The 24,138-nt window shown below is 43.8% G+C and overlaps 1 protein-coding gene across 1 annotated transcript in view; it reads right to left on the reverse strand.

Moving 5' to 3' along the window:
- Col4a4 (collagen type IV alpha 4 chain) overlaps positions 1-24,138 on the reverse strand; it is a 113,548-nt gene that overhangs the window by 84,114 nt on the left and 5,296 nt on the right. Inside the window, exons 2-7 of the mRNA XM_047546602.1 lie at positions 23,306-23,383; positions 8,890-9,024; positions 7,985-8,029; positions 7,198-7,314; positions 3,792-3,860; positions 1,159-1,194 (exon numbers count right to left, since the gene is read on the reverse strand). Of these exons, the coding sequence (XP_047402558.1) occupies positions 1,159-1,194; positions 3,792-3,860; positions 7,198-7,314; positions 7,985-8,029; positions 8,890-9,024; positions 23,306-23,368 (465 nt within the window). The 5' untranslated portion in view covers positions 23,369-23,383. The remainder of the gene's footprint in view (positions 1-1,158; positions 1,195-3,791; positions 3,861-7,197; positions 7,315-7,984; positions 8,030-8,889; positions 9,025-23,305; positions 23,384-24,138) is intronic.

Below are 24,138 nucleotides of genomic sequence, written 5' to 3' on the forward strand. Positions count from 1 at the left end.
TATGTTCATCTTTATACATAGGTCAGATTTGTTCCACTGTTCCTCCCTTATCCTCCATCCCCTTTCTCTACTTCACTGATATTTATTCTATTTCGATGTAATTCCCCCTACCCCTTTCTTTCTTTCTTTTTCTCCTTATTTTGAACTAGTTTCCACAGATCAGAGAAAACATTTGGACCTTTGATTTTCTGGGTCTGGCTTATTTCACTTAGCATGATAATTTCCAGTTCCATCTATTTATCAGCAAATGCCATAATTTCATTCTTTTTTGCAGCTGAGTAATACTCCATTGTGTATGTGTATGTGTATATATATATATATATATATATATATATATATATATATACCGCATTTTATTTATCCACTCATCTATTGATGGGCACCTAGGTTGAGTAATACATTTTTAAAACATAACATAGCCAGGAGACCAATGTGAATAGAAAGTTGTTCCCAATTCAGGATCAAGATGATTCAACCATAGGCAATTTTCTGTGACATGTACATCACGGCATAACTGCAAACACTTTGGCAAGGGACTGTTACTCTGGAAGGGTGGAGAGAAGACCTCTGTTCCACTGCTCTTGTCAAATGATTTGCAAGTGTAATGAAATTGCCCTTGTTATGAGAATGAACAGAACGATCATTATTTGAAGAGTGCCATCAAGGACATCTCATTTTCTATAAGACTAACGTCATCACTGAATCACACATCTCAGGGAAGGGAAGGTGGAGCAAAATATTAAATATGATATGCAACTGCTGATGTGGCAGGCACAAATGGCACAGAGGCAGAGCAAAATAATTTCCACTTGGCCTACGCGGGAGGCCTATTATATATGTGTTCTTTAAGCAGACCTACTTCCATAAGTACTAAGTGGCTGCATGGACCTGATCAACCCAAAGGGTCGTAAGAGAGAGGGGAAGATAAAGGCAGACCTGATGGGACCAGCCTGCTTTGCGTGCCTGCAACCTGCGCTGCCACAGCTCTGCTGTCTCCATCTGAGAGGCTTAATAACTGTTGAACAAGGGACCTACATTTTCATCTGGAATTAGGTGGGCCCCTCAAATTTTGCAGCTGATCCTGCTGGGTTTAAAATCGAGTGTGCATGCCAGGCTATTTGAGGAAGAGAGAAGCAGGGGCCTGCTCAGGTGACTTACTGGGAAGCCGGGCGGTCCTGGGTCCCCTCTGTCTCCCTGCAAGAATAACAACGTACTGTTTTAGAAGAGCAACACAAGTTCCCTAAAACACAGATGATGTACAGGTAGAAACAGGCAGGGATCATTCAGACTAAGCCAAGGTAGGGTTTGCTCAATTTTTCAGTGTTGAGGAGACCATGGGAGAGGGCTCTGTGGGGGTGACCAGCTCCATTCCCAGGCCCCGAATTCTCCTCCTACTTAAGTGGGGGCCCTCAACTCTCTGAAATCAGGATGAAAACCATCTTTCAGTTTAAATTAAGCTAAGTTCTCAGTGCACTGAGCCCACCTCCTTGCCGTTTGCCTGTCTCTGTCTCATGGCCAAACCTGGATTTGCTCCTTTGACTACCCTAGAGTGGATGTAAAAGGGATTCATGGGGCGTGTCTCTCACACTTGCCTCTGTCCAGACGTAACACTCATGACTCTGCATGGAGACTCAATCAGCTTTAAATGATCAAAGTGTGTGTATTCACTTGAATATAGACTCTTTTTAAAAATGTAAATCATGCATAGGATATCTTAACCTCTTTGGGGAGTACGGTTATTTCTGTGGCATTTGCCACATTCACATTATTATTCAGGCTTGACCACCACCTATCTCCAGACATTTTCATCTTTCCCAGTGAAAACTCTACCCATTAAACACTAAGTCCCCAAGGCCCCCTCCTTAGTCCCTGGCAACTGCCACTCCACTTCTGTCTCTAGGAGTTTGTCCACTCTAGAACCTGCACGTACGTGGAATCAACACTATCTGCCCCTTTCAGCTGGCTTATCCCTCTTAGCCTTATGTGATCCAGGTTCAGGCACACTGTTGCCTGTGTCAGAATTCCCTTCCTTTTTAAGGTCGAATAATATTCATTTGTAGGAATGCATTCATGCATGCTCATTTGCCTATCCGTCATTTGTTGATAGATACTTGGGCAACTTCTATTTTTTGGCATTTGTGAATAATGGCACTATGAACATGGATGTACCTGTTCCAGACTCTGCTTTCAATCTTTTGGGTTATGTACTCACAGGTGAAATTGCTGGGTCCTATGGGAACCTTGTGTTTAATTATTTTGAGGAACTGCCATATTGTTTTCCCCAATGGCTAAGCCATTTCACATTCCCACTGGCGATGCTGGAGGGGTCCAACTGTCTACGTAACCGCCAACATAGGTTAGTTTTGTCATCTTTTAGAATAGCCATCTGAATGGGTCAGAAGTGGGTGTAGACTCTTAAGGGCATTGTTTCTCACAGGTAACTGATCTACAGGATGTTTTTATTTGGGATCCTCTGTTTCTGCTTAAGATAAGGAATTCTCTACCTCCTCCCTTTCCAGATATTCTATTGCCACAGTTACAGAAAAAATAATAATAATCCCCATAACTAATATTGTAAAGTATGATACAGTTTACAATGTGCTGCAATTTGAATTGTTATAACAGGTCATCTTAAGAATGCTGAGAGGTAAAGCAGGGTGGATAATATTTTAATTTTTTTTTACGAAGAAAATTAGGCTCCGTGAGGTAAAGGGAATGGTTTAAAGTCACATGAAAACTAAGGGTCAGTTTGCTCCTTCCACCACACCACATTGGCTCCTGAAAGGTTTTGCTACTAAGTTTCTTATGCTACTTAAGTCATAAGCAAAATCATAACTCTTGCTGTTCAATATGGATGAATGGGTGCAGAGTCTACAAATAAACACCGTGAGCTCCCAAAAGGGATCACCACTCAAGTACGCCCACAGAACTTAGGGTCCAGTAGGGTCTAGTAGTGATCTGGGACTAGGTTTATCTAACTGTTGTAGAACATTCTTCCTTTAGAAGGTATAACCACATGTCTTGAAAATATATTATATTTCCTCTTGATCATAATTTCTACTGATCACCCTTTACTTGTCCATGACTTTTTGTATTACGGAGATGAGGTGGTCACTCGAGCTTATTTTGGAATGTTTGTACATCACTCTCTGATAAAAACACAGAAGCATAGAGTTTATCAATGATAGTGCTAGAAGGCTGTGATAATTTACAAGATCAACAGTGGGAATTTTTATTATATGTGAAGAAAAGTATTACTATTAGAATATTTTAACTATGATTAAAAAGTGGTCCTCAACTGGGACTGACTTTCCTCCAGGGGACATTTGGTCATGTCTGGAGATACTACCTGCACCTAGTGGGTAGAGTCCAGTGGCCAGGTGTGCTGTTCAATATCCTACAATGCTCAGGAAAACCCCCATAGCAAATGAATATCTGACCCAAAATATCAACAGTGACACACTTGAGAAATCTTGAAATGAATGTATCACAGAAAAGGACCTAATATGTTTGTTTCAAATAAATGGATTTATCAGACTACTGAATAATAAATAAATAAATGTATCCTTGCCACTCTGAGGTCAGGGGGCACTGGAATTTTGCAGCCATAGCAGGTAAGGTCATTGCCTCCACACAAGCAGCAAGGTGCCATCTGAGTGTGTCAGGGTAGTGATAAAAAATCAGTGCATTCAGCGACACGTCACAAGAAATTCCTGTCCAAGTGTTTCACACATGGCTCACCTCTTTGGAAGAAGAAAAAAATTCCAATCCATGGTGATGATAATACTTACCTGAATACCTTTAATGGTACCTAAAATGAACACCGAATCTCCCTTTTCTCCATTTTCTCCAGGAAGACCCTGAAAATACAATATTCACTTAAGAGGAAAATGAATATTACTATTTCAATATTTTCTTTTCTGCATGAAATATGACTTACCAGTAAAATTGCTATGGAACAATTTTAGTAGTAGAGATCTATCATCTTAATTATTATTATAATCCTGAGATTCTCATATAGTTAGGGTCTGTTAAGGAATCTCCTAAGAGTATTCACTAATATATAGTTATTTACTAATTATTCAGCAAGAAGATTGCACTTTCCTCACAATGTAATGTATGATAATCACATTATTCTTAAAAATACCCAATTCTGCCATTTTATGTACAAGAAAAAATAAAAAATAAAAGTATTGCTTTTTGTCCATTTCAGTATTTATATTTAAAATAGAGCTTATATTCTATGTGAGACTATTTAAAACTATAACATGTTCCTTTTGGAAAATTTTTGTACATGGCTGCTATTGGCTGAGGGCATTTTTAAAAAGGAGAGTAAAGTCTCAATGTATTTCTCTCCCACAACAGGTTTTCCTATGTTACATTTTAATATCCTATTTAATATCTTAATATAGCTTAACTTGGTTGCCTCATAAAAAATCTACCCTCTTCATTCAAGCTATTATGAAGAACATACAAATTTCAAAGTTGACCTGACTTATAAAAGCATCCAACTTTTCTTCCAATGGGAAATATTTAATGGTTTTACAGTGACATCAAGAGTTTGAGAAGTCACAAAGCAATTGCCTTTGTATAGTTCCAATCTGTACAAATTCAGTTCCATATTAAATAACACCAAGTCCTCCCACATGGTTGAACTTCAGCTACTATGATAACTGAAATCAGTTGGGTAAATGCATAAAGACCAAACTTCCCTGCTAGCTCTTTAGTCCAATAGATCACTGCAGGAATAAGAGATGTCAATCCTGATCACTGACAGATGATGTCATTCTTTCGAAGTCTGTCTGTGATTGGTCACCGCACACCTATTATTCACAGATTCACAGACAGCAAAGATTGGAGATGAGTTCTCTCCTGTCTCCTGGCCCAAATGGCATGTTACAAAGATGGGCCCGTGAAAGAGGGAATTGGCCAACAAAGACTGAATGAATGAAAAAATGTCCATGTTGAAAGTAACATTCAAATAGAATGTAAGTGGGGTACTAGAAGAAAGAGCTGACTCCGAGAACGTGGACACCACTGTCATTTGAGGGATCCACACACACAGCCAGAGAGCAGGGAGGACAAACTCTGCAAATAAAGAGGAACGGTTGTGAGAGAAAGCATGAAGGTGTGACACAGGCAAAAGCTTGCTAGCGAAGGAACTCCGCCAGCTGCCCCACCTCGCTGCAAACCCGTCCACACTTACAAAGGAGCGTGACGTTTTGACAACGCATAGAAAACTTGTTCATTGGGTTCCATAAACCACGCCGCATTCCAGCACTGTTCCAATGACTCTTGACACGTTTTTACAAAGAACTGAAACACTTTGGTTCTCAGTGTTTCATTCCAGTGTAGTAGGTAAACATGAGTTTTAATTTTTTCATTTCTATTTTTATTTGTGACAGTAAGAGGATTTTTCGTGCTTTAACAAAACATATTAAATGCCACAGGGCAATAGCAAGCTTTCTCATCAGTCCATAAGGTTGCTCTGGGTGGGGCTAGCTTGCATGGTCACGGTCAGGTTACTGTGCAAAGCAAGGACTGATGGCCTCCAAATAAGAGAGGGTAGGAAAGGAGATTGATTTGCAAAGAGACCGCAGTGACACACTTGGGTACTTCTGTCAGTGCTGCATGGTGTGTCAGAACCACAGCTTAGAACCCCTGCTTTCTTGGATGTGCAAGGCTCAGTGGAATGAGGTCTGGTACGATTTGAAGAGTTTAAGAAATGTGCATCTGGGAGACTGTGCTCCAGTCTCCAAGGGGATGAGTGTGAGAGTCAAGGCTGGCGGAGAACCGTCACATGAAAGGTGGCTTGGCACCGACGTGACACCACAGGAGAAACATGAGCAGGGAGATGCCTTTCCATTCTGCGTTCAGACTAGTTTCCCTGGGATTTGGAGCACAAGGAAGATTGGTGAAGAGAAAGTAGAAGACTCTGGTGGTGATCATACGAAAACCTATTAGAAGAAATTTGGGAAATAATATTTAATTAGGGAAGCAGAAAGGCTGCAAAATAGTCACAGAAAATGAATTCTGAAAGGTCACATTATCTTAGATCTTGATTTAAGTGAGAGGGAGAGAAAAAGGAAACATAAAGAATAGAGAACACCAGGGTGAGATGGCCCACACCTGTCATCACAGCAGCTTGGGAGGCTGAGGCAGGAGGATCATGAGTTCAAAGCCGGCCTCAGCAAAAGCGAGGCACTAAGCAACTCAGTGAGACCCTGTCTCTAAATAAAATACAAAATAGGACTGGGGATGTGGCTCAGTGGTTCAATCCCTGGCACCCACCCCCCAAAAATAGAGAATAAATAATGGATAGAGAGAAGGGGAATATGAAAGAATATCCTTTGCTGAAGCCAAGGATATAAATAGAAATACAAATTTTTAAAGAAAACTGAAGTCAAGAGCAGTAAAGTCGTCCTCGAGAGATGGCTATTGTCCAGTTTCTGGACATCCATCGCCATTCTTCTCTAATTTACCTTCTTGTCCTACACAAGCTACAGAGAGAAAAGGTACGTTTCCCAGACTGCTTTGCAGCTGGATGTGATTGAATTCCACCTAGGACATATGGAAGGCAGGAGTGAGGGAGAGATCTTTACCTTGGTCAGCTGCTGCTGCCAAGCAGGAAAATAGAAACCTGTTCATTGGTGTCTGAACATGGCCATGAGAGGCAGCGGATAGTGCATAAGCGCTTCCTGACTCTGGATCTCAATTAAGTGTGAGCCCTGGGAGCAGTAGCCTATGTTCAGCTGAGTCGCGCTCCTCCAACTATAACGATAAGTGCAAACTCCCCATATTAAATCCTCTCTGTTTGACACACCTAGAGGGAAGTAAACCCTGAATGATAAACAGCATAAATCTTGTTAACTGGCCTCTCTGCTCCCTTTTCCTTCCTATGCAATACCCAGAGACATCTTAATGAAACATCGATTGAATAACTTTGCTTGTTTCCTTAAAACCATTCAGTGCCTCCTCATGACATGGAAAGGAAAATCTGATCCCATTCATAGTCTATCAGGCCCCACTCATTCCAGTCCTGTCCACCTCTCTATCCCCACCCCGAGTCACCCCCATTTGTTCACCCTGCTCCAGGCACACTTGCCAGAACCCTGTTTCCTGAACATAGCCAATCTGTTCCTACCCGGGGACCTTTTCCCTTAAGGTTCCTATGAGGGTGAGCTATGGGCATCTTACTGGGTGGCCTCCCAGGCCAGGAGCTCCTCTTTCCCCTGGAAACCCTGGATCACCTCTTGAGCCATTGTAGCCATTCAAGCCAGGTTTGCCTCTGGATCCAGGAGGCCCTGGGTGACCCTACAGAAAACAAAATCATAAGTGAAGCATTTTTGCAAGAATACCATAACACAAGGGTTTATGCAATATGGATCCCAAATTATGACAGTTGCGACTCATGATTTTACTTGTTTAATTTTGTGAAACTTCCTTCCCCACTTAAAAGTGCAGTGTAGCATAGTGAAATTAAAAATAAAAATGTGTAATATATCAAATTTAAATTAATTTAATTTGGAGTATTCCGGGAGATTTTGGAGGAAACTTGCTTGAAACCCTTAGACTCTAAAGAATTGTAAAGGCCCCCAAATACCTCTTCATTCTTCCATCTGATTTTCATGTTATAAATGAGATTCTTAGGCCCATTTCCAATCTTAAGACTCACCAGAAAATAAAATATCTATTATGAGCACTATGTTTATTTCAGAACCCTGCACTTGATGCTGCAAGTGCATCTAGTTCCTATCTTGGAATGTTTTTCTCTTATCTGCTTGAAAACTTTGCTCTCCACAGAAAACATTTTGGATTTGGAGTTATTGCACAAAATTGGAAGGCAAGCACTCTTCCCTGCACTAAGATGAGAAATAAAACCCAACCTGTCCAACAGATATGCTTTTTGAACTTGTGATCTTAAAAGTGCTGATGAATGTTTCTCCCTTCTTTAAAACAATGGAGAAAATTTAGGGATACTTACAGGTACACCATCCAAACCTGGAAATCCAGGAACACCAGTTGGACCCTAAAATTCCAGAAAATAAAACAGATATAAAAATTAGTAAATTATTATATTAACAATTTGATTTACTTGAAAATATGAATAACTGAGGACTCATTATAAAACACCTCATGATCATTGCTTTTATATTGATGCATTTAATCTTTCAGGAAGGGGATGTGGTGGGTATTCAACTCAGGGCCTTGTGTGCAGTAGGCAAGTGCTCTACCACTGAGCCACATCCCTAGCCCAAGACTGATGAGTTTAAGCACCAATGATTAAGAGTCTTTTGTTGCCTACTTAGGAGGGCAATTTGCAGTACCAATTTGAGATAGTCTTTAACATGCTAAGTCAGAAAGTCAACTTCTCAGAATCTATCCTGGAGTACCAAAGTTAAATGTGAACAGCAATGTATGGGATTATTTTTGCACATTGGAACTACACAAAGTTGGGGTAAAATCTCAAATATTCATCAGCAGGAGATAAACTATAGCTTTATTCACAGTATGGTATATGATGCAGTATTATTAAAGGAATACATTCAATTTATATAAATTAATATAGAATAATCTTTAAGACATATTGTTGAGTGAAAAAGGAAAAGTTTAGCATGATGCACAACATTACATCATTTAGGTTTTTATCAACCCCACAAACAATGCCACTCCTCAGTGGTACACACTATGGGGGTATTAAGTGCATAGAGAAAGGTCTAGTAGGGCCTGCTGCTCTGGAATGGGGAGGGGGATGGGGACTGGCTGTTGCAGAGGAGTCCAGACTTAATTTATCACAAGAGATGGGTGTGCACCGCTTCTGACCCTAAAACCTTGCACAGCAGTGCTGGGGGAGGGGAATGTGAGTCTTTCCCTGAAGAAGCAGCTTACCTTGTCTCCTTTCTCCCCCGCTGCTCCAGGAAGGCCAGTGTCACCTCTCAGCCCCTTCTCTCCTGGAATCCCAATGGGTCCGGGGGTCCCCAAAGGCCCTATTGGGCCTTGCAGCCCTAGTGGTCCTGGTTGACCCTGAGAAGGAAGAGTCACAACGTGATTTCGATGTAGCATCTTCCAACATAGACATACAGTCACCTAGGTCCACAGAAGGCTGGAACGTTGAGAGTTTGAGCAAATTTTGATAATTTGTTTCTATAACACAAGTGTTTGATTTAATAGAAAGACAGAAAACCAGGCCACTGCCTTTCTCAGCCTGAATTCCTTCCATGGCACTTATAGATCCCCCGCTGTTAAGGAAGCACAGACTTAAAATCACCACTGTGTGAGTGACATGGCAGGGGGAGGAAAACTGCCAGGTCTTTTATTTACTTCGGTGTCTGATGGTTTGAGGCCTCAGGACAATGACGTTAGATGAAGGGCAGCCTCATGGAGGGTGGGTGGATTTCACAGCATATCCCCTTTTCCCACCTTGACAAGTGGCAGTGGCAACCATTCCTGTTGTTGTTACGGGCTCCTGCCCCACGCCTCAGCACCCGACCCACATGTGGCAACCTGGCTGTGTGACCCCAAACCCTGGGTCTCCGGCGAGTCCCCGGCTGGACGACAGTCTCAGAGTGCGAGCTGCATCTCTGGAGTATGAATACACCCCTGGTGCTCATTTGAAGTCAGGCTGTGAGTTTTTGTGCTTCCTAAAACTTTTTCAAAGATTTTTAAGAAGAATCATTGTATATCCCTGTGTCCCAAAACCCATCATGAATTACTGTATTCGACAAGCAAGTCCGTATTGATTCGTGGACAGAAGAGTTTGAGGAATTTCAGGAGATGTGTGCTCAGATCAGAGCTTTAAAACCTCCAGGGCAAATACAGAGCTGTGCATGGGTGTGGGCGCCCTGGTCAACATGCTTCCTGCAGAGAGCCATCTTCACGAACTATGTTTTCTCACCCTCGTCACGAAGGATACTATTTATTATTTACAAAAATTCTTAAAGCCTAGAATTTTATTTTATTCATTTTTAATTTCTGTGTGTGTGTGTGTGTGTGTGTGTCTCATGTTGCCTAGGTTGGTGTCAACCTCCTGGCCTCCAGTGATCCTCTGGCCTCAACTTCCTGAGTAGCTAGTACAGGCACACACCACCGCACCCTGCTCAAGGTTCAGAATTTTAAGAAAAGCTGAAATATATATAAACATGTGTTACAAAAAAGACACCAATAAAATATGAACTATAATTATATAGGCACAAACCATTTGGGGGCACGGTGAGGGCAGATCAATTTACAATGGGTATCAAATAAATTCTAAACTACAGTCTAAAAGTAAGAATCACAGTGACTTCAGATGACCTTTTCAACATATGTGAACTAATTTTACTTCTAAGATTAATCTCACTTCTCAGTGAGATTAATTAACATACGTTGAAAAGCTCCCATTTTTTCCAAAATATGAGGGTCAGGAAATAACTGCTCTTTCATTAAGTTTGGGAATTATGTTTTTATTTTGCATATAATTTATACATCAACTCCCCAATTATCTTCTGTGAATAAGGTATGTTACAATAATGTATTATTTAGATACATAACACAGCACACAGTGGAATATAATGGGGTAACTAAGAAAGAGACAACCAATTAACTAGCTATAAATCTTTTCAGTGGGTTTCATTTTAGATACACAATCCTGAATCCAATGAGCTAATGGAACTTTGAGGAGGAAAAAGAGGACTGGAAGCATTTAACTCAGTGTTAAGAGTGATGAAACTCCATTTAATGTAGTATAGAAATGCGTCCTGATTTGAGGACGTGACATAGAAAATACTTTCAAAGAAAAGTAAACCGACATGGGTTATCTGCATTACTGAAGGACACCCATCCTTTCCCTCATCCCTATTTCTCCCTCCTCCCTTGTCCACACCTGCCACACAGACCTCTCGGACATTCTGAACGAGCTCTGTTTCTCAGCTTTTGTGCTTGCTGTCCTGTCCCAGGCTGTCCCCATCCGGGGCCTTACTATCTCTCAATGCTCCCCTGGAAACATGCCTCTGATCTTGCCCCTGCCCTTAAGAATTGGATGTCCCTCCAAGACACTAAGTATTAAGCACCAGCTCCTGTGATCCTCCCTTGATCTGTGTGTCCCTTCCAACCCCACCTACTGGACCATGAACTCCTTGAGTACAGAGCATAGGTGCCCAAGGTCATGATGGTAAGAAAGGCAGATGTATTAGTCAGCTATTTGTTACTACAGGAATACCTGAGGCATATTACTTTATAAAGCAAAGAGGCCAGGTTTGGCTCATGGTTCTGGAAGTACAAGGTCCAAACAGCATGGCACAGTTTCTGGTAAGGGCCTCTTGGGCTGTATCACATCATGGTGGGAGTGTGTGGTCTCTCTCTCCCTCCTTATTAAGCCTGCAGGATTCAATCATTGGAACTCCACCCTAATAACCTAATCTAACCTAATCACATCCCAGAGACCTCCCCTCTAAACACCAGGGTAGGTTTAAGTTTCCACCCTTTTATTGCAATTAACATCTGACTGTGGGGAGCAAACCCCTGAATGAGTTTGGAGGTAGAAAACATCTTCAAACCACAATAGCAGAGAATAATAAATGCTTAATAAAATATGAAGGTGAGTCCTCCCCCTACCCCCAGGAAAGACCTGGGTAAAGGCTTCCTTATGACTCTGAACTGCCTTGCCTAGAACATTGGCTTATGGTTGTTTTGCAAAACAGTGAGGATCGCCTACCACCAAGTGCAGAGGACAACTGTAGAGAGTGCACAGTCACTCCAAGGTCAGCGGTGCCGGAGCCTGTGTGTGCTGAGGTGTAACCTGGAGCCACTACACCTCTACCACCACCACCATGTTGAACAGCACATACGGCCTCTGCTTTGCAGGTGGAAGGACTAACATAATACACCAAACGCCTCTTCCCTTAAGCCTGTGAAGACTTTGTGATGTTACCTTTGGCGCTGTTTTACACATTGTTAGGTATTTTGTTATATGATAAAATTTTAAAAGAACTGCATTAAGCCTTGGATAACGGTACTAAAACTGTCAGAAATCTGCTCAGGAAAATTTCCCAAACACCAACCTTTGAAAGAGTAGATTGTCAGTCCAGCCAATTGGAGTAAATAATTTATCCACAGCAATGTAGAGAGTAATTCTATTTTTGTTAAATTGTTTCATATTCAAAAGGATCCAGTAAGAAACCATGCTTACAAGTAAATATTTGGGATCACTTATTTATAAGGCTATACTAGAATTAATTGCAGGGTGAATCGGCACAAGTAACAGGTCCACAAGGACATTTTTCTAACTGGAGAAATGTTAATCATGGGAATTTTGCATCATTCAGAAAAATCTTTTTAAAAGAAATACTGCATCCACTTCTAACCCTTCCACCTGGAAACAGTAACATGGCCTGAAACGTGTTGGTGTCCTGGTTTTAGTGTAGCCAGAAGCAAAGTCACGCATAGGAGGACCGATTTCCAGCCTCACATCCCTGATTTTTTCTGGGGTTGATGGTGGTTTTCCATTTGCTTTGGGGTTTTTTGCTACTGTGTGCACAAAATTGCCTCTGTGGTTTGTGACTTTCCACGAGAGATGGCGAAGTCACTGAATTCAGAAGTGGCAATCAGCTTGACAGCTGTATGAAGCCACTGGGTCATCTCTTTCTCTCTCCTCAAAGGCCAGGCAGACACAGTGTGGTCAGACCCACTATCCACGCCTCCTGCCATGGCAGAAGGCCTTGGCCAGCTGTACAAATAAAGGATGAAGGAGATCAGAGCAGACAGAAACCACATACCACCCTGGCCGCGGGGCCAGGACATTCCTTTAGGATTTTGTCCCTGGTTCATTGTCTAAGTCAGGACCATCTCTTGAGCAGGGCTAAGAGCAAATGACTTGTATTTCACAAGTTAGTACAGGAAACCAAAAGATGGAAAATACACATATATATTTTTAAAAAAATCTTCAAATCAGTCTTTTCAGCTGCCTCTGATCTGCTTGACCACCCAGGAGCAAACCTGTGAGAAATAACAACAATCTAAGAGTTCCTGTGTCACTTTAGCAGTACGAGAATTAGGGAAATAGCTACAAAGAGACAACGACAAATGCGTGCTCAGCCACGCTCTTTCTGCAACTTCTTCATGCTCTTTCCCAGCTGGGAGTTGAGTTGATGTCAATCACTATGAATGAATGAGTGAAGAGGAAAGCCATTTTCGTTATAGTAATTATACAGAATTTTCCAAATCCCCCTTGGACTCCAAGACCATGACATTTGCTATCAGAAGTATCACAGAAAGGTAAGGAATCTATTTATTAAGCTTAGTTATATGCCCACCACCCTCCAGAATTTACTCATTTAGTGCAACCAGCAACACTGGGAAGAGATTTAGTCGTCCCCTGTGAAGGACAAGAGCCCACTCTGGAGACATCATTTATTCCAACTCACACACTGGTATCTTGAGTCCACACAGGGACTGGTCAGCCTCTCTCCAAAGCTTCTCCTCTTCCTGCTAAACCACTAACTTCTTCCACTAAGTTACACACAGTGCCTACAGTGACATTTCAATTCCATCCTGCCTTGAATTACCTGTAAAATTAAGGACTCTATGTATTTATCAGGATAGACTCTATGTTCCTTTATGAGGTTTTCTTAGGAAACAATATTATTAATCAAATTGACTCAAGAGCTCTATGTCTGTGGTCCTCAAGTGTAGTTTTCCGGTCCCTCCATTGGTTTCGGACTCTCCTCCGGACACATCCTCGGCTCTTCCTCGGCTCTGAGTTCACACTCGCGTGTCAGAGTGGAGCTCGCTACTGCCTGGCCTGCTTCCGCCACACACCTGTTGGTGCACTCTGTTCTTTCCATCAGGGTGCTCAGTTTGGGCTCAGTCTCCATGACTCTCCCTGACTATACCTGCCACATCTTGTCTTTGAACTGATGTCATGTGTCTGTGTCACCTGCGTCCCCCTGGGTCATCTCCAGCACAGGCCACAGAAGCACAGCCTCCCTCGATTTCTTGCCCATTCTTCGGCCCACATGGCTGTCATCTCATCTTGTCTTCACCTCCGGTGGCTGCAGCTTCTCCTCCACCACCCACTGACCCCTGCAATTTACACACACACACACACACACACACACTGCTTCAATTGCACTTGTTTGCTGGGATGATAGTAACCTGTCTTCACCTGTAGCTCAAATACCACCTTGTTCCCACCAAAAACATGACAATGATCATAGTGATAGTCACAGCAGCTACCGCGTGCGAGCACTAGCTCTGTTCTAGACACCAGCACTGCGCCGGCCTTCTCAGGGAATCTTCACAACCATACAAAGCAGAATGGCATCTGTGCCAACCTCCTCCCTCCCCCAGGAGGAAGCCCAACCTCAGAGAGATGTGGCAGGTGACTGGAGACCAGGTAGCCCACACCCAGGGAAGCAGATTTGAACCCAGCTCTGCAGTCCTCAAGGTTTCTGCTTCCCTTTCTACCCCAGGCCTTATTAATCCTTCCTCCAAACTCTCACATCTATCCTAAAATAATGAACACCTGAATAGACTCATCACCTGATTTTCATTATTGTTTGGCACATACTATTCAGTATCTACTTAGGTTGAGGTCCCAACACCTTGGCAGCTGTCTTTCACTATGTAAATTTTAAACATGTGTTCACAGATTGCTTAATTGTTAATACTTCTGTAATTAAAATTTAGAAAATAACATTTTAGTTAGTTAGCCTCTCTCTTTTTTATGCTGACCTTATGTTATTATTCCCTTAATACTTAATTGTAATTCAATGAATAAGCCACTAGGTGTCACTACAATATCACATAAATTCTCAAACAGGCCTGAATGTGCTGCATATCCCTTGGACAATGTCCCCAGGGTCCTCCTCTCTTGCCGTAAAATTTCATAAAGAAAAGGTGTTACTTTAAGGGTAGATCGTCCAAGGAGACTAAACTGCAATGACAGAATATTTTCTTGTACCTTACGCTGACCTTACGTGGTAACAAGGGGCTCAGGGTAAATCGATCCCTTTAGCCTGGAGTAACCCTAGGGATCTTTAGCTGTGTTCTTAGAAGACAGCATGGCATAGCGGAGAGCCCTGCATGGAGAACCAAAGACACAGCCTTGCCACTGAGTGGTAAGGTCGCTTCTTAGGTGCCTGATGAATGGTTTTCCATTTTGAAACACAGTGATAGCAATAGCCTAGTATTGTGCATCTGCTGCGGGAGCCAAATAAGGCAGCCTGGCCTCTTGGTAAGCTCCTCCTGAGCAACACCAGCTGACGCTCCTTCCTTCTTGCCTCTACCCCCTTGTTTTTCTCCTGCCTGCTTCTTCTGGGCAGCTCCTCTTACTAGTGGTTGGGGGTCTCACCCTGGAGCTCCTCAGGGCTACCTGACCTTTTTTCCCTTTCTTGGGAAAAGCCACCCATTTCCATGGGATCCACTGCATCCATAGCCAAACAGTCCCTCCATCCTCCTTCCTAGTCCAGCACTCTTTCTGAGCACCAGTCACACATCCAACTGACCTCAGGCTCTATAAGTCCAAAACTGGACTTGTGATTACCCTTCAAATGTGCTCCCCAGTCAAATACCACTGTCCACACAGCTGCTAACACCTGTACCTGGGGTACTGTGCCTCCCTAACCACCACCCCAACAGCCCCACGGAGTCTCCTCTCTTTTCCATCACCCTGCCCCCAGTATTTCCAGTCCACCCACATGCCCACCTCCATAGTCGCCTCTTGCTAAGACACCAGAACACCCCACCCCTGTGGCTGCTGTGGCCTCCTAACAGGCTGTCCCTAATATCACCCACCCACCCTGGCTGTCCTCCAAACACTAGCCAGTGGTTTTCCTGTAAAAAAGATTCTAATCACACAGGATGGGCTGCATCTGCTTCATCACCTCATCTCAGGCCACTTGCTCAAACCCCTCTCTGGTCATCTTCCATCCTGTCTCCTTCTACTTGAATAGAGACTGCCCTCTTTGAGGAACACCTGTAGGAGCTGAATGCACCCATAAAAAGATATGTATGTCCGTGTCCTAGTACCTCTAACCTGAGACTGTTACCTCGGGTGGCAAAGGATGAGAGAATGTGTTTATCTTGGGTTGTCCAGGTGGTCCCTAGACGCCCTTACAGGTAGCCTTATAAAAAGGACATGGAGCAAGATTTGATACAGACACACAGGAGAAGGCTATATGGCAACAGAGGCAGAAATTGGAGAGACATAGTCAGGAGCCAAGGAATGCCAAGCATTGCTGAGAGCCACCAGAAGCCGGAAGAGGCGAGAACAGATCCTCCACTAGCGCCTGGCAGTGCCAAAACCTTGCTTTTGGATGTCTGACCTCAGGATTCGTGGGGGAGTAAATTTCCATTGTGTTAAGTCACCAAGTATGTGCTATTTTGTTACAAAAGCCACAGGAACTAATATGACACTTCCTGCAGGTAGTGGCTGGAGCTCTAAATCCACACAATGATGAGCCCCGTGTCCCTGTGCTCTGCTACCCCTCATTCACGTTGCCAAGCAAAGCCAAGTTGTGGCACCAAATGGTCCACCTGGGAAGGGGTAAGTACCTTTGTCCCTTCTCTCCCTGAGGCCCACTGTGCACCCAGCAGAGTTCCTATCACTCACTAGGCACCTAGAAGCACGCGGGGGCAGGGTCTTGTCTGCCTCTACTACCGGGCTCCGAGCTCCATGCCACAGGGCCTTCCTTCTTTATCACAGAGGACCCAGCGAGGCCTGGCGCATGGGAAGTGCTCAGTGGCTAATGGCTGAATGAATGGAAAGGGTCATTATTAATTGCAGTTATGAGTGCCTGGTAGAGAAAAGATAAGCACATTGAGGACCGTTGTTTCCATGGGAATTTCTTGGCAAATTATTGAAAATGAAGTTTGAAAGAAGAAACTTTCTTTTCCTTCCTAAGTCCCTTATGAGTCTGCATTTCTGTAATTTAGAGAGATGCTACTCTGGCACTAGAGAGGAATTTGTATACTCCCTGTTTTCCATTTTCCTATATGGAATAGGTCCCTAAAAATGTGCCAGTTTTTCAGGTGTACCTGTGTCACTTGCCATTACCTTGCTGCTTCCAAGAGATCCTGACCTTGGTCCTCTTGAGTTTAGCATGTCCCCACATTTGCTGAGCCCTGCACTGGGCCTGGCCTGGCTTCTGCTGGGCCACATAGCTGGGCAGTCATCATTGTGGAATTGAACTCTAATGAGAAGACCAAAGGCCCTGCTGCAAATCATGAACAGCTGAATGATGTAGCCGGCCAGGGCAGCTGTGTGGAAGCCCACCTTCAGACCTAAGCAGCACCTAGGGTTCCCAGGGGAGGTCTCCTTATATTAGTTCTACCTACGCACTTGGTCCGATGGAAAATGCATGATGTATTCTAAGCAAGTACAAGCTTGTTTTCCTTTCACAGAGATGCTAGATGTCAAGAACGTCTTATCAGCATGCTGAGCCTGATGTTAGTTGGAGTTATTCTTCCATATAGATATTAGCCTCTGCTGCTGCTTCAAACACCATTGCTATCAGTAGGCCAAACAGTAGAAAATGATAGTCAGGGATCCTTCCTCTACCCCCAGGCACCAGAAATACTTCCTCAAGCATCTACAGAGGAAATCCTACACTTGAATAATTATTCCTTTAACTTTTTCAAGTGTTCCATTGTTCAGATGATACCATGATGATAGCCAGGCATGGTGGCACACGCCAGTAATTCCAGCAACTCAGGAGGCTGAGTCTCAAAAAATAAAAGGGCTGGGGATGCAGTTCAGTGGAGAAGCACTTTCCTAATATGTGCAAAGTCCTGGTTTGATCCCCAATACTGAAAAAATAAATCATGGTTACTGTTCCTGCCAGGAAACACTTGAGTAAGCTAAGTCAAAGTTGTAACTTGGAAGCTGGTGGGCTGAATTCCACCAGGATGTGTTTAATTGCCAGGCACTAGGTTTTAAAAAAATTCTGAAGTTTGATGTCTTTATAAGACAAATGCCTTGTCTAGTTCCCTAGTCCCCAGTCCCAAAGGTACTATCCCAGATCCCCTTCATTCACATTAACTGCAGTCACCTTAAAGGTGTCTGAGTCTGCCAAGTCCAACAGGGATTCCTTGACCAGAGAATTTTTCAATGATGACAAAATGAGCCAGACAGTTCCTGGAGGAAGAAGACATTGGCAAGAACAAGAAAGCGAAACCGAAAAGCTTTACAACTTTAGTTTTCATTGGATCTTGCTTTTATCAGAAGAGAGCCTAATTCACTTACGTGAACTTTGGGACATAAAAATGATTGCCATGAACCACTTATCAGGCCACAATTAGAAAGTGTCCTAAACCACAGCTGTGAGAGTGATAGAGACTGAATTTTAGAACTTCATGTGCAAATAATTTAATGATATGAAAAATATTAATAATAATTAAAATTCCCCAAGCAAATTCCATTTTTATCATGGAATGCAGACTCTTAAAAGCATAACAGTTGAGTGAATGAAATTGCAGGAAAAATATTTGTTTTATACATATATAATACATGTATATATTTATATAAAGTTCCCAAAGGAAAGAGTGACCCCACTAATTGTCTGATTTTGAGTTTCAAACCCAAATACTAACACAGTTCTTGAGTTTTAAGTCATTTGAACTCCTTATATGAAAAACAATCCCATCATGAAGTTCTCTTGATTACATAGTTGCTAAATTCCCATGAATGGTAAACAGTAGGAATCTACTTTTTTCTGGAATCGACTGTAGAAGTTGTCTCCTTATTTTCCTGGTTGATAAAGCAGAACTTTAAAAGGTACATCCTGGTTCACAAGGACATGACATAATTTTTTTCCCACAAAGAGGCAACCAATAAATGCATAGAGCTTTCTCCCTTAAAACTGATCAAGGAAAACTTGAAACCCTGCCCAGTTCCACCCGACTCACAACCTTACAGTGGATCAGAATGAAGTTGGAGAAGTGTAAGGCTGGAGTCACAAATCATCTTGGAAACTGGCAGCTGTCACTTGTGAATCATGCCCCACATCACAGAACTGCAGGACATGAGAGCCAGGAGGGACAGGCCCAGTCTCCTAGTGAAAACCGGAACTTCTCAGGTGGAAACCCAGAACCTGGAAAAGGTCAAGAATAAAAGTCTCTGACCCTCAGCGGGGGCGCTTTCCTCAGCTACTGCTCCTTGAAAAGCCCTGAGCCCAGCAAGGATCAAAGCTCACTTGCTGCTCAGAGTGTGACTCTGTCCCTACCTGAATTCACAAGGGAATTGGGACTGTGAGAGGTCCCAACCGTCACAGCAGGCTTTGATTCTAGTGTGAGGGGAGGAAGACAGGAAGACAGGCTTGGGCATGACCCCCCACTCTCTGTTCCCCCTTCTCTTGGGAACAGCGAGTGCACCTCTGTGTCCCCTGCATGCTGACCTGGCTCCCAAATCCTGACCAGGATGTGTGTGAACTCCACCTTACATGCCATGTACGGGGATCATTTCTCAAAGCTGTGCGACAAAATGACCCCCAGCTCCCAAAGTAGGGAAACAATGAAAGAGGACTTGGGTTTCCCATGTCTGCTGTGGCTCAGGGATCAGGAATACCCTTCACACCCTTCACATGGCCATCTTTACTGAAGGCCTGGGCACAATCGCATCAAGAGTGTGGGCACAGCCACACTGAGCCCAGCCAGAGCTGGGAGCAGAGAGAGGCAGAGTGGAAGAGAACCCAGTGAGAGGCTGCAGGGGGAGTCCCAGCCGGGAGAGGGTGGCTGAGCAGGGAGGTTGCAGGGATGGTGCCAATACTGTGCTCCTTCTGGAAGGAAGATGGAGCAGGGAAGAAGAGGGTGACACTGAGAAATGTGTAGAGAAGTGGGCGGCATTCAGCAGGTCTTCCAGAGGGAGCCAGCAGCCCCATGGATGTGGCTGGGGAGCCCGAGGCGCTTATAGTGATTATAGGTGGAAGATGAGCAGAGGCCGGACTGTTGGCCTCTGGAACACGGATGAAGCGGAACCGTTCGGCCCAAGGCATGTCCCAGTTCCACCCCAAGCTCTAGCTCCAGGCTCCCATAAGGTGGTGACCACAGCCTTTCCTCTGCACTGGGCCAGCCTTCCTGTCAACATTGCTTCAGCCACAGCAGTTCTGATGTGGGACTTAAACGAAGTACCCACCTAAGCACTGACCTCCGGGGGAGGAGCATTTTCCTTTTTAGAGACCACCAAGGCTATGCCACAAATAGGCTGGGAATTCCAGCCTCTGGAATTCAGGGTAGTCCCACCTTTAGAGCCTATTTCCAGCTGCTGCTTCAGCCCAAGAGGCTGACTGGTTGCTGAGGACCTGAGCAAGCCTGCCTCTCAAACCACCTCCCAGTTATGCATGGGCCCTGCTCCCAAATTCTCCACTGGAAAACATTTCCTGCACCTGCATCCCTCACAGGGAGAACCTGTCTGCCTCAGGAAGGACGGAGCTCTCCTGTTGTGTAAGCAGTCCTCCCTGACCACCCAGAATCAGAGACACACACGCAGCAGAGAGGGCAGCTCAGCACCTTGAGCCTTCCTCACACATAGACTGCCTTGGAGAGTGCCAAGGGCACTGGTTTGTTATGGACAGCCCGAGGAAAGAGAAGGAAAAGGACCAGTGGTGTAATTACAAGGACACTGAGAAGGCTTGGTGGCATTAGAGTGCCCACTTGGGTACTTGCCCAGTTCTCAACCAGGTGTTGGAACCTTAGTGTAATCATCTTTCCATGATCATGGAGCAAATGTGGAGGGGAAGCCAGACACCTGGACGTGACTCCTGGCTCTGCACACAGCAAGTTAATTGGAACTTGGGAGTTCAGATTCCTTGTGTCATCAGATGGAAATAGCAATAACAATAACACCTGCCTTATGGAGCTGTTGTGGGGTGACAACAGGCTTCTCAGCCGCCATGCTGCAGGCTGTTGGGCAGGGATCACTCTCTGTGCATTGTAAGATGTTGACATCACTGTGGCATCTACCCACGGGACACCTCTAGCACCTTCTCCACAAATTACTCCCAGCCCAGAACCATGGAATAGAGGGACAGATTTGTAAAGGCACCTGGCACAGCTGCTGACACATGTCATCCTCCTTTAAACCAGAGGACCCACCAAGCTGGCTCCATCAAAGCAACCGCTCCTCTTTGTTTTTGGTTTGCTTTTCTTCCCACCACAGAGCTGATCAAATCCATTTTGAGGGAGCCTCAGGCCCAAAGGTCTTAAAATTTAGATGCACTTTTTTTTTCGTTGTGAATTTCTATAATCTTGGTCTATAATCTTGGTTTGTATTAATGACCTCACCCCAAAGCTGGGGTTTTTGTCAATCATCTGTACGTGGACTTGGAAAAGCTAAAGTAATTCTTAGGTTGCTAGTGTTTAGTGTCTTAACTTTGTTTTTCTTGCTGACTCCATTTTTAAATTCTCTGGTGAAAGTAGCTTGACAAAGCACAAGATCAATTGCGATGACCAAAATCTTTCATATACTGACCAAAAATTTTAAAAAGCCCTTTATGTATAAGGGGTTTGCTGTCATTTACATTCAACGAGTTGGTGGTTTACAGTAAACAGCTCAACAAAGGAACCATAGAGCACACCTACTATGTGACAACAAAGCCCTGCAGTGGGAGAAATATTCAGTCTCTTCTCTCAGGAATGTAGCATTTTGTAGTAAAGACTGATCTCTACTGAAATGTGCTCTTTGAGCATCCTGCACTGCCCTGCAGGATTGATGTGGACCCTGTGCTGGTCTGAACGATCGTGTCTTCCCAACATGCCTATACCGATATCCTAACGAGATGGTGCCGGGGCGTGGGGTCTCTGGGGAATGGTTTGGTCATCAGCATGGAGTTTGTATGAACAGGATTAGTGCCCCCATGCAAGGACTCCAGAGAGCTCTCTCTCCACCGTGTGAGAAAACAGTGAAGACAATCATCCAAAAACCAGGAAGAGGCCCCCACCAGACACAGGACCTGCACGCACCCTGATCTTGGGCCTCCCATCCCCCAGAACGTGGGAAACAGGTTTGACAGCAGCAGCTGGTAGCCCATTACCATCCATGCCGAAGTATTAGAGCAAATAATTCTTTTTGTATACATATATCAGTGTCCATCTGCACCCCTTAATTATGTTCAATTATGTGTCAGTTAAAAATCAAATATATGCTTAAAAAATACTCCCACAGTCTGATAAGAAAGACGTTTGTTTCAGAAGCTTTGGACCATTTTTAAAGAGCTTAAAACTTTTATGTGATATTTTGTTCCAGCAGCCTGCACGGATGAAGACACATTTCCAAAGAATCATTGATCTGATTAAAAGCTTCTGAAACACACTCCTTCATAGGACAATGCACAAGATTACTGCTTTCTTAAATATGTTTTATTTAACACATATTTAAGGGGTGCAGAGGGACACTTCAATGTATACAAACAAAAATCATGAAAGCATTTTTAATTGAAGAATTGTTTGCTTTAATGCTTCAGCATGAATGAATAATGGACTGCCAACTGCTGATGTCTGAACACAGGGGAGATGTTCATAAAGTTCAAGAAGACTGACAGATCTTAACCAAGAGGGTCCCTGGGCTTTGCAGAATTGATAGCAGCCTAATCATCAAGAGTGCTGCTCTGGGTGGACTTGAGCTAGACACTGACATGTCTATGCTTCAGTCTCCTACCCTCCTACCCTCCATTGGTCTGATTAAGAAGGAGCAAGAAGGGCTGGGGAGATAGCTCAGCTGGTAGAGTGCTTGCCTCTTAAGCACAAGTCCCTGAGTTCGATCCCCTGTACCACAAAAAAAAAAAAAAAAAAAAAAAAAAAGAAGGAGCAAGAGCATTTCGAGCACATATAACTGCACCTGGCAAATAAAAAACCTGCAATAAATGTAGCTCTGGCTGTGATTAGAACACCATTCCATGGGTGTCAATGGGTGCCATCCATGAAACAGTGACAGTCAACTGTCTGCAAAGATTGCTTTCTGAAAATCTAAACGGGCTTTTTCTCACTCCTCGCAGTACTTCTCAGAGCCTTTCAAACACCGATCTGCAAGACGAATGCCAAGGAAGCAATCCAGCATGAATCCCGTGATAGCAGGACCCTTTCTCCAGGGGACAATTCACAAGATTAGTGTGGCATAAACCATGGGGTGAACCACTGCTACCCAGACCACCTTTGAAGCTTGACACACAGTCTGATGTAATTGAAATCGCTTATCAGAAGGTGAAGAACTTTGATTGTAAAAGACATAAGCATTCACAACTACCGAAACAAGCCGGATCTGAGCCGACTCCATGTTAAGTCTTCGGGATGGTTCGCCTGTGGGCATGCTGCCCGGTCTGATGTTCACGGCACTTACCCGAGAGCCCTTCTCAGGGAAGCACTGGCAAATGGAGCAATCTCTTCCTCCGCAAGGACTCATGTATTTCTTCCCACCCTGGAAAGGGAAGCAGCTTCTTTAGCACACAAGTACTCATCTCTTCACTGGATATATACAATGCACAGCATAGCAAGCACTCTGGGTTTGCCTAGCTCACAAGAATCCCATGGTGCACTTTGACCTGTGGATCTGTGAGAAGCAACCACTAATACTGACATATTAAAGGGCAAAGCACATACACTGGGGTTTCATAAGAAGCAGGGCTGATTATATGAGCAAATATTTTCCCAGACTGAAGACCCTGGGGAAAAGAGATGGTCTGGATAGTCACTTTGCTTTGGCCAGAAGCTTCTACAGTTTCTGTCCCCCAGTAAGACTTAATAATGTACACAGTTGTGAGCACAGTAGGGTGTAAACCAGGCAGTTGGGCAAACCACACATACACAGAGGTGTCTAGTTTAACTGATAAGCTTGACTTTTTTCTTTTTTCTTTTTTTAAATATTTTTTAGATGTTGGTGGACCTTTATTTTATTCACTTATTTATATGTGGTGCTGAGAATCGAACCCAGTGCCTCTCCTCACACATGCCAGGCAAGCCCTCTACCACAGAGCCACAATTCCAGCCCCTTGACTTTTTTCTTGATCACCTTTCTCTGCCTCCCGGGTCAACTGGCCCATTTCCCTTGTGATGTCCTTTACAAGACAATTGTCCAGTAGGGCCTAATGCTTCAGGTAAAAATTGTTCCTTCCTACAATGTGCCAATACTATCAGATGGTTCCTCTAATGTGTCTCTCAACCAGAAAACTTCTG

Source organism: Sciurus carolinensis, chromosome 3 (assembly GCF_902686445.1).
Source record: "Sciurus carolinensis chromosome 3, mSciCar1.2, whole genome shotgun sequence".
Classification (NCBI taxonomy): Eukaryota; Metazoa; Chordata; class Mammalia; order Rodentia; family Sciuridae; genus Sciurus; species Sciurus carolinensis.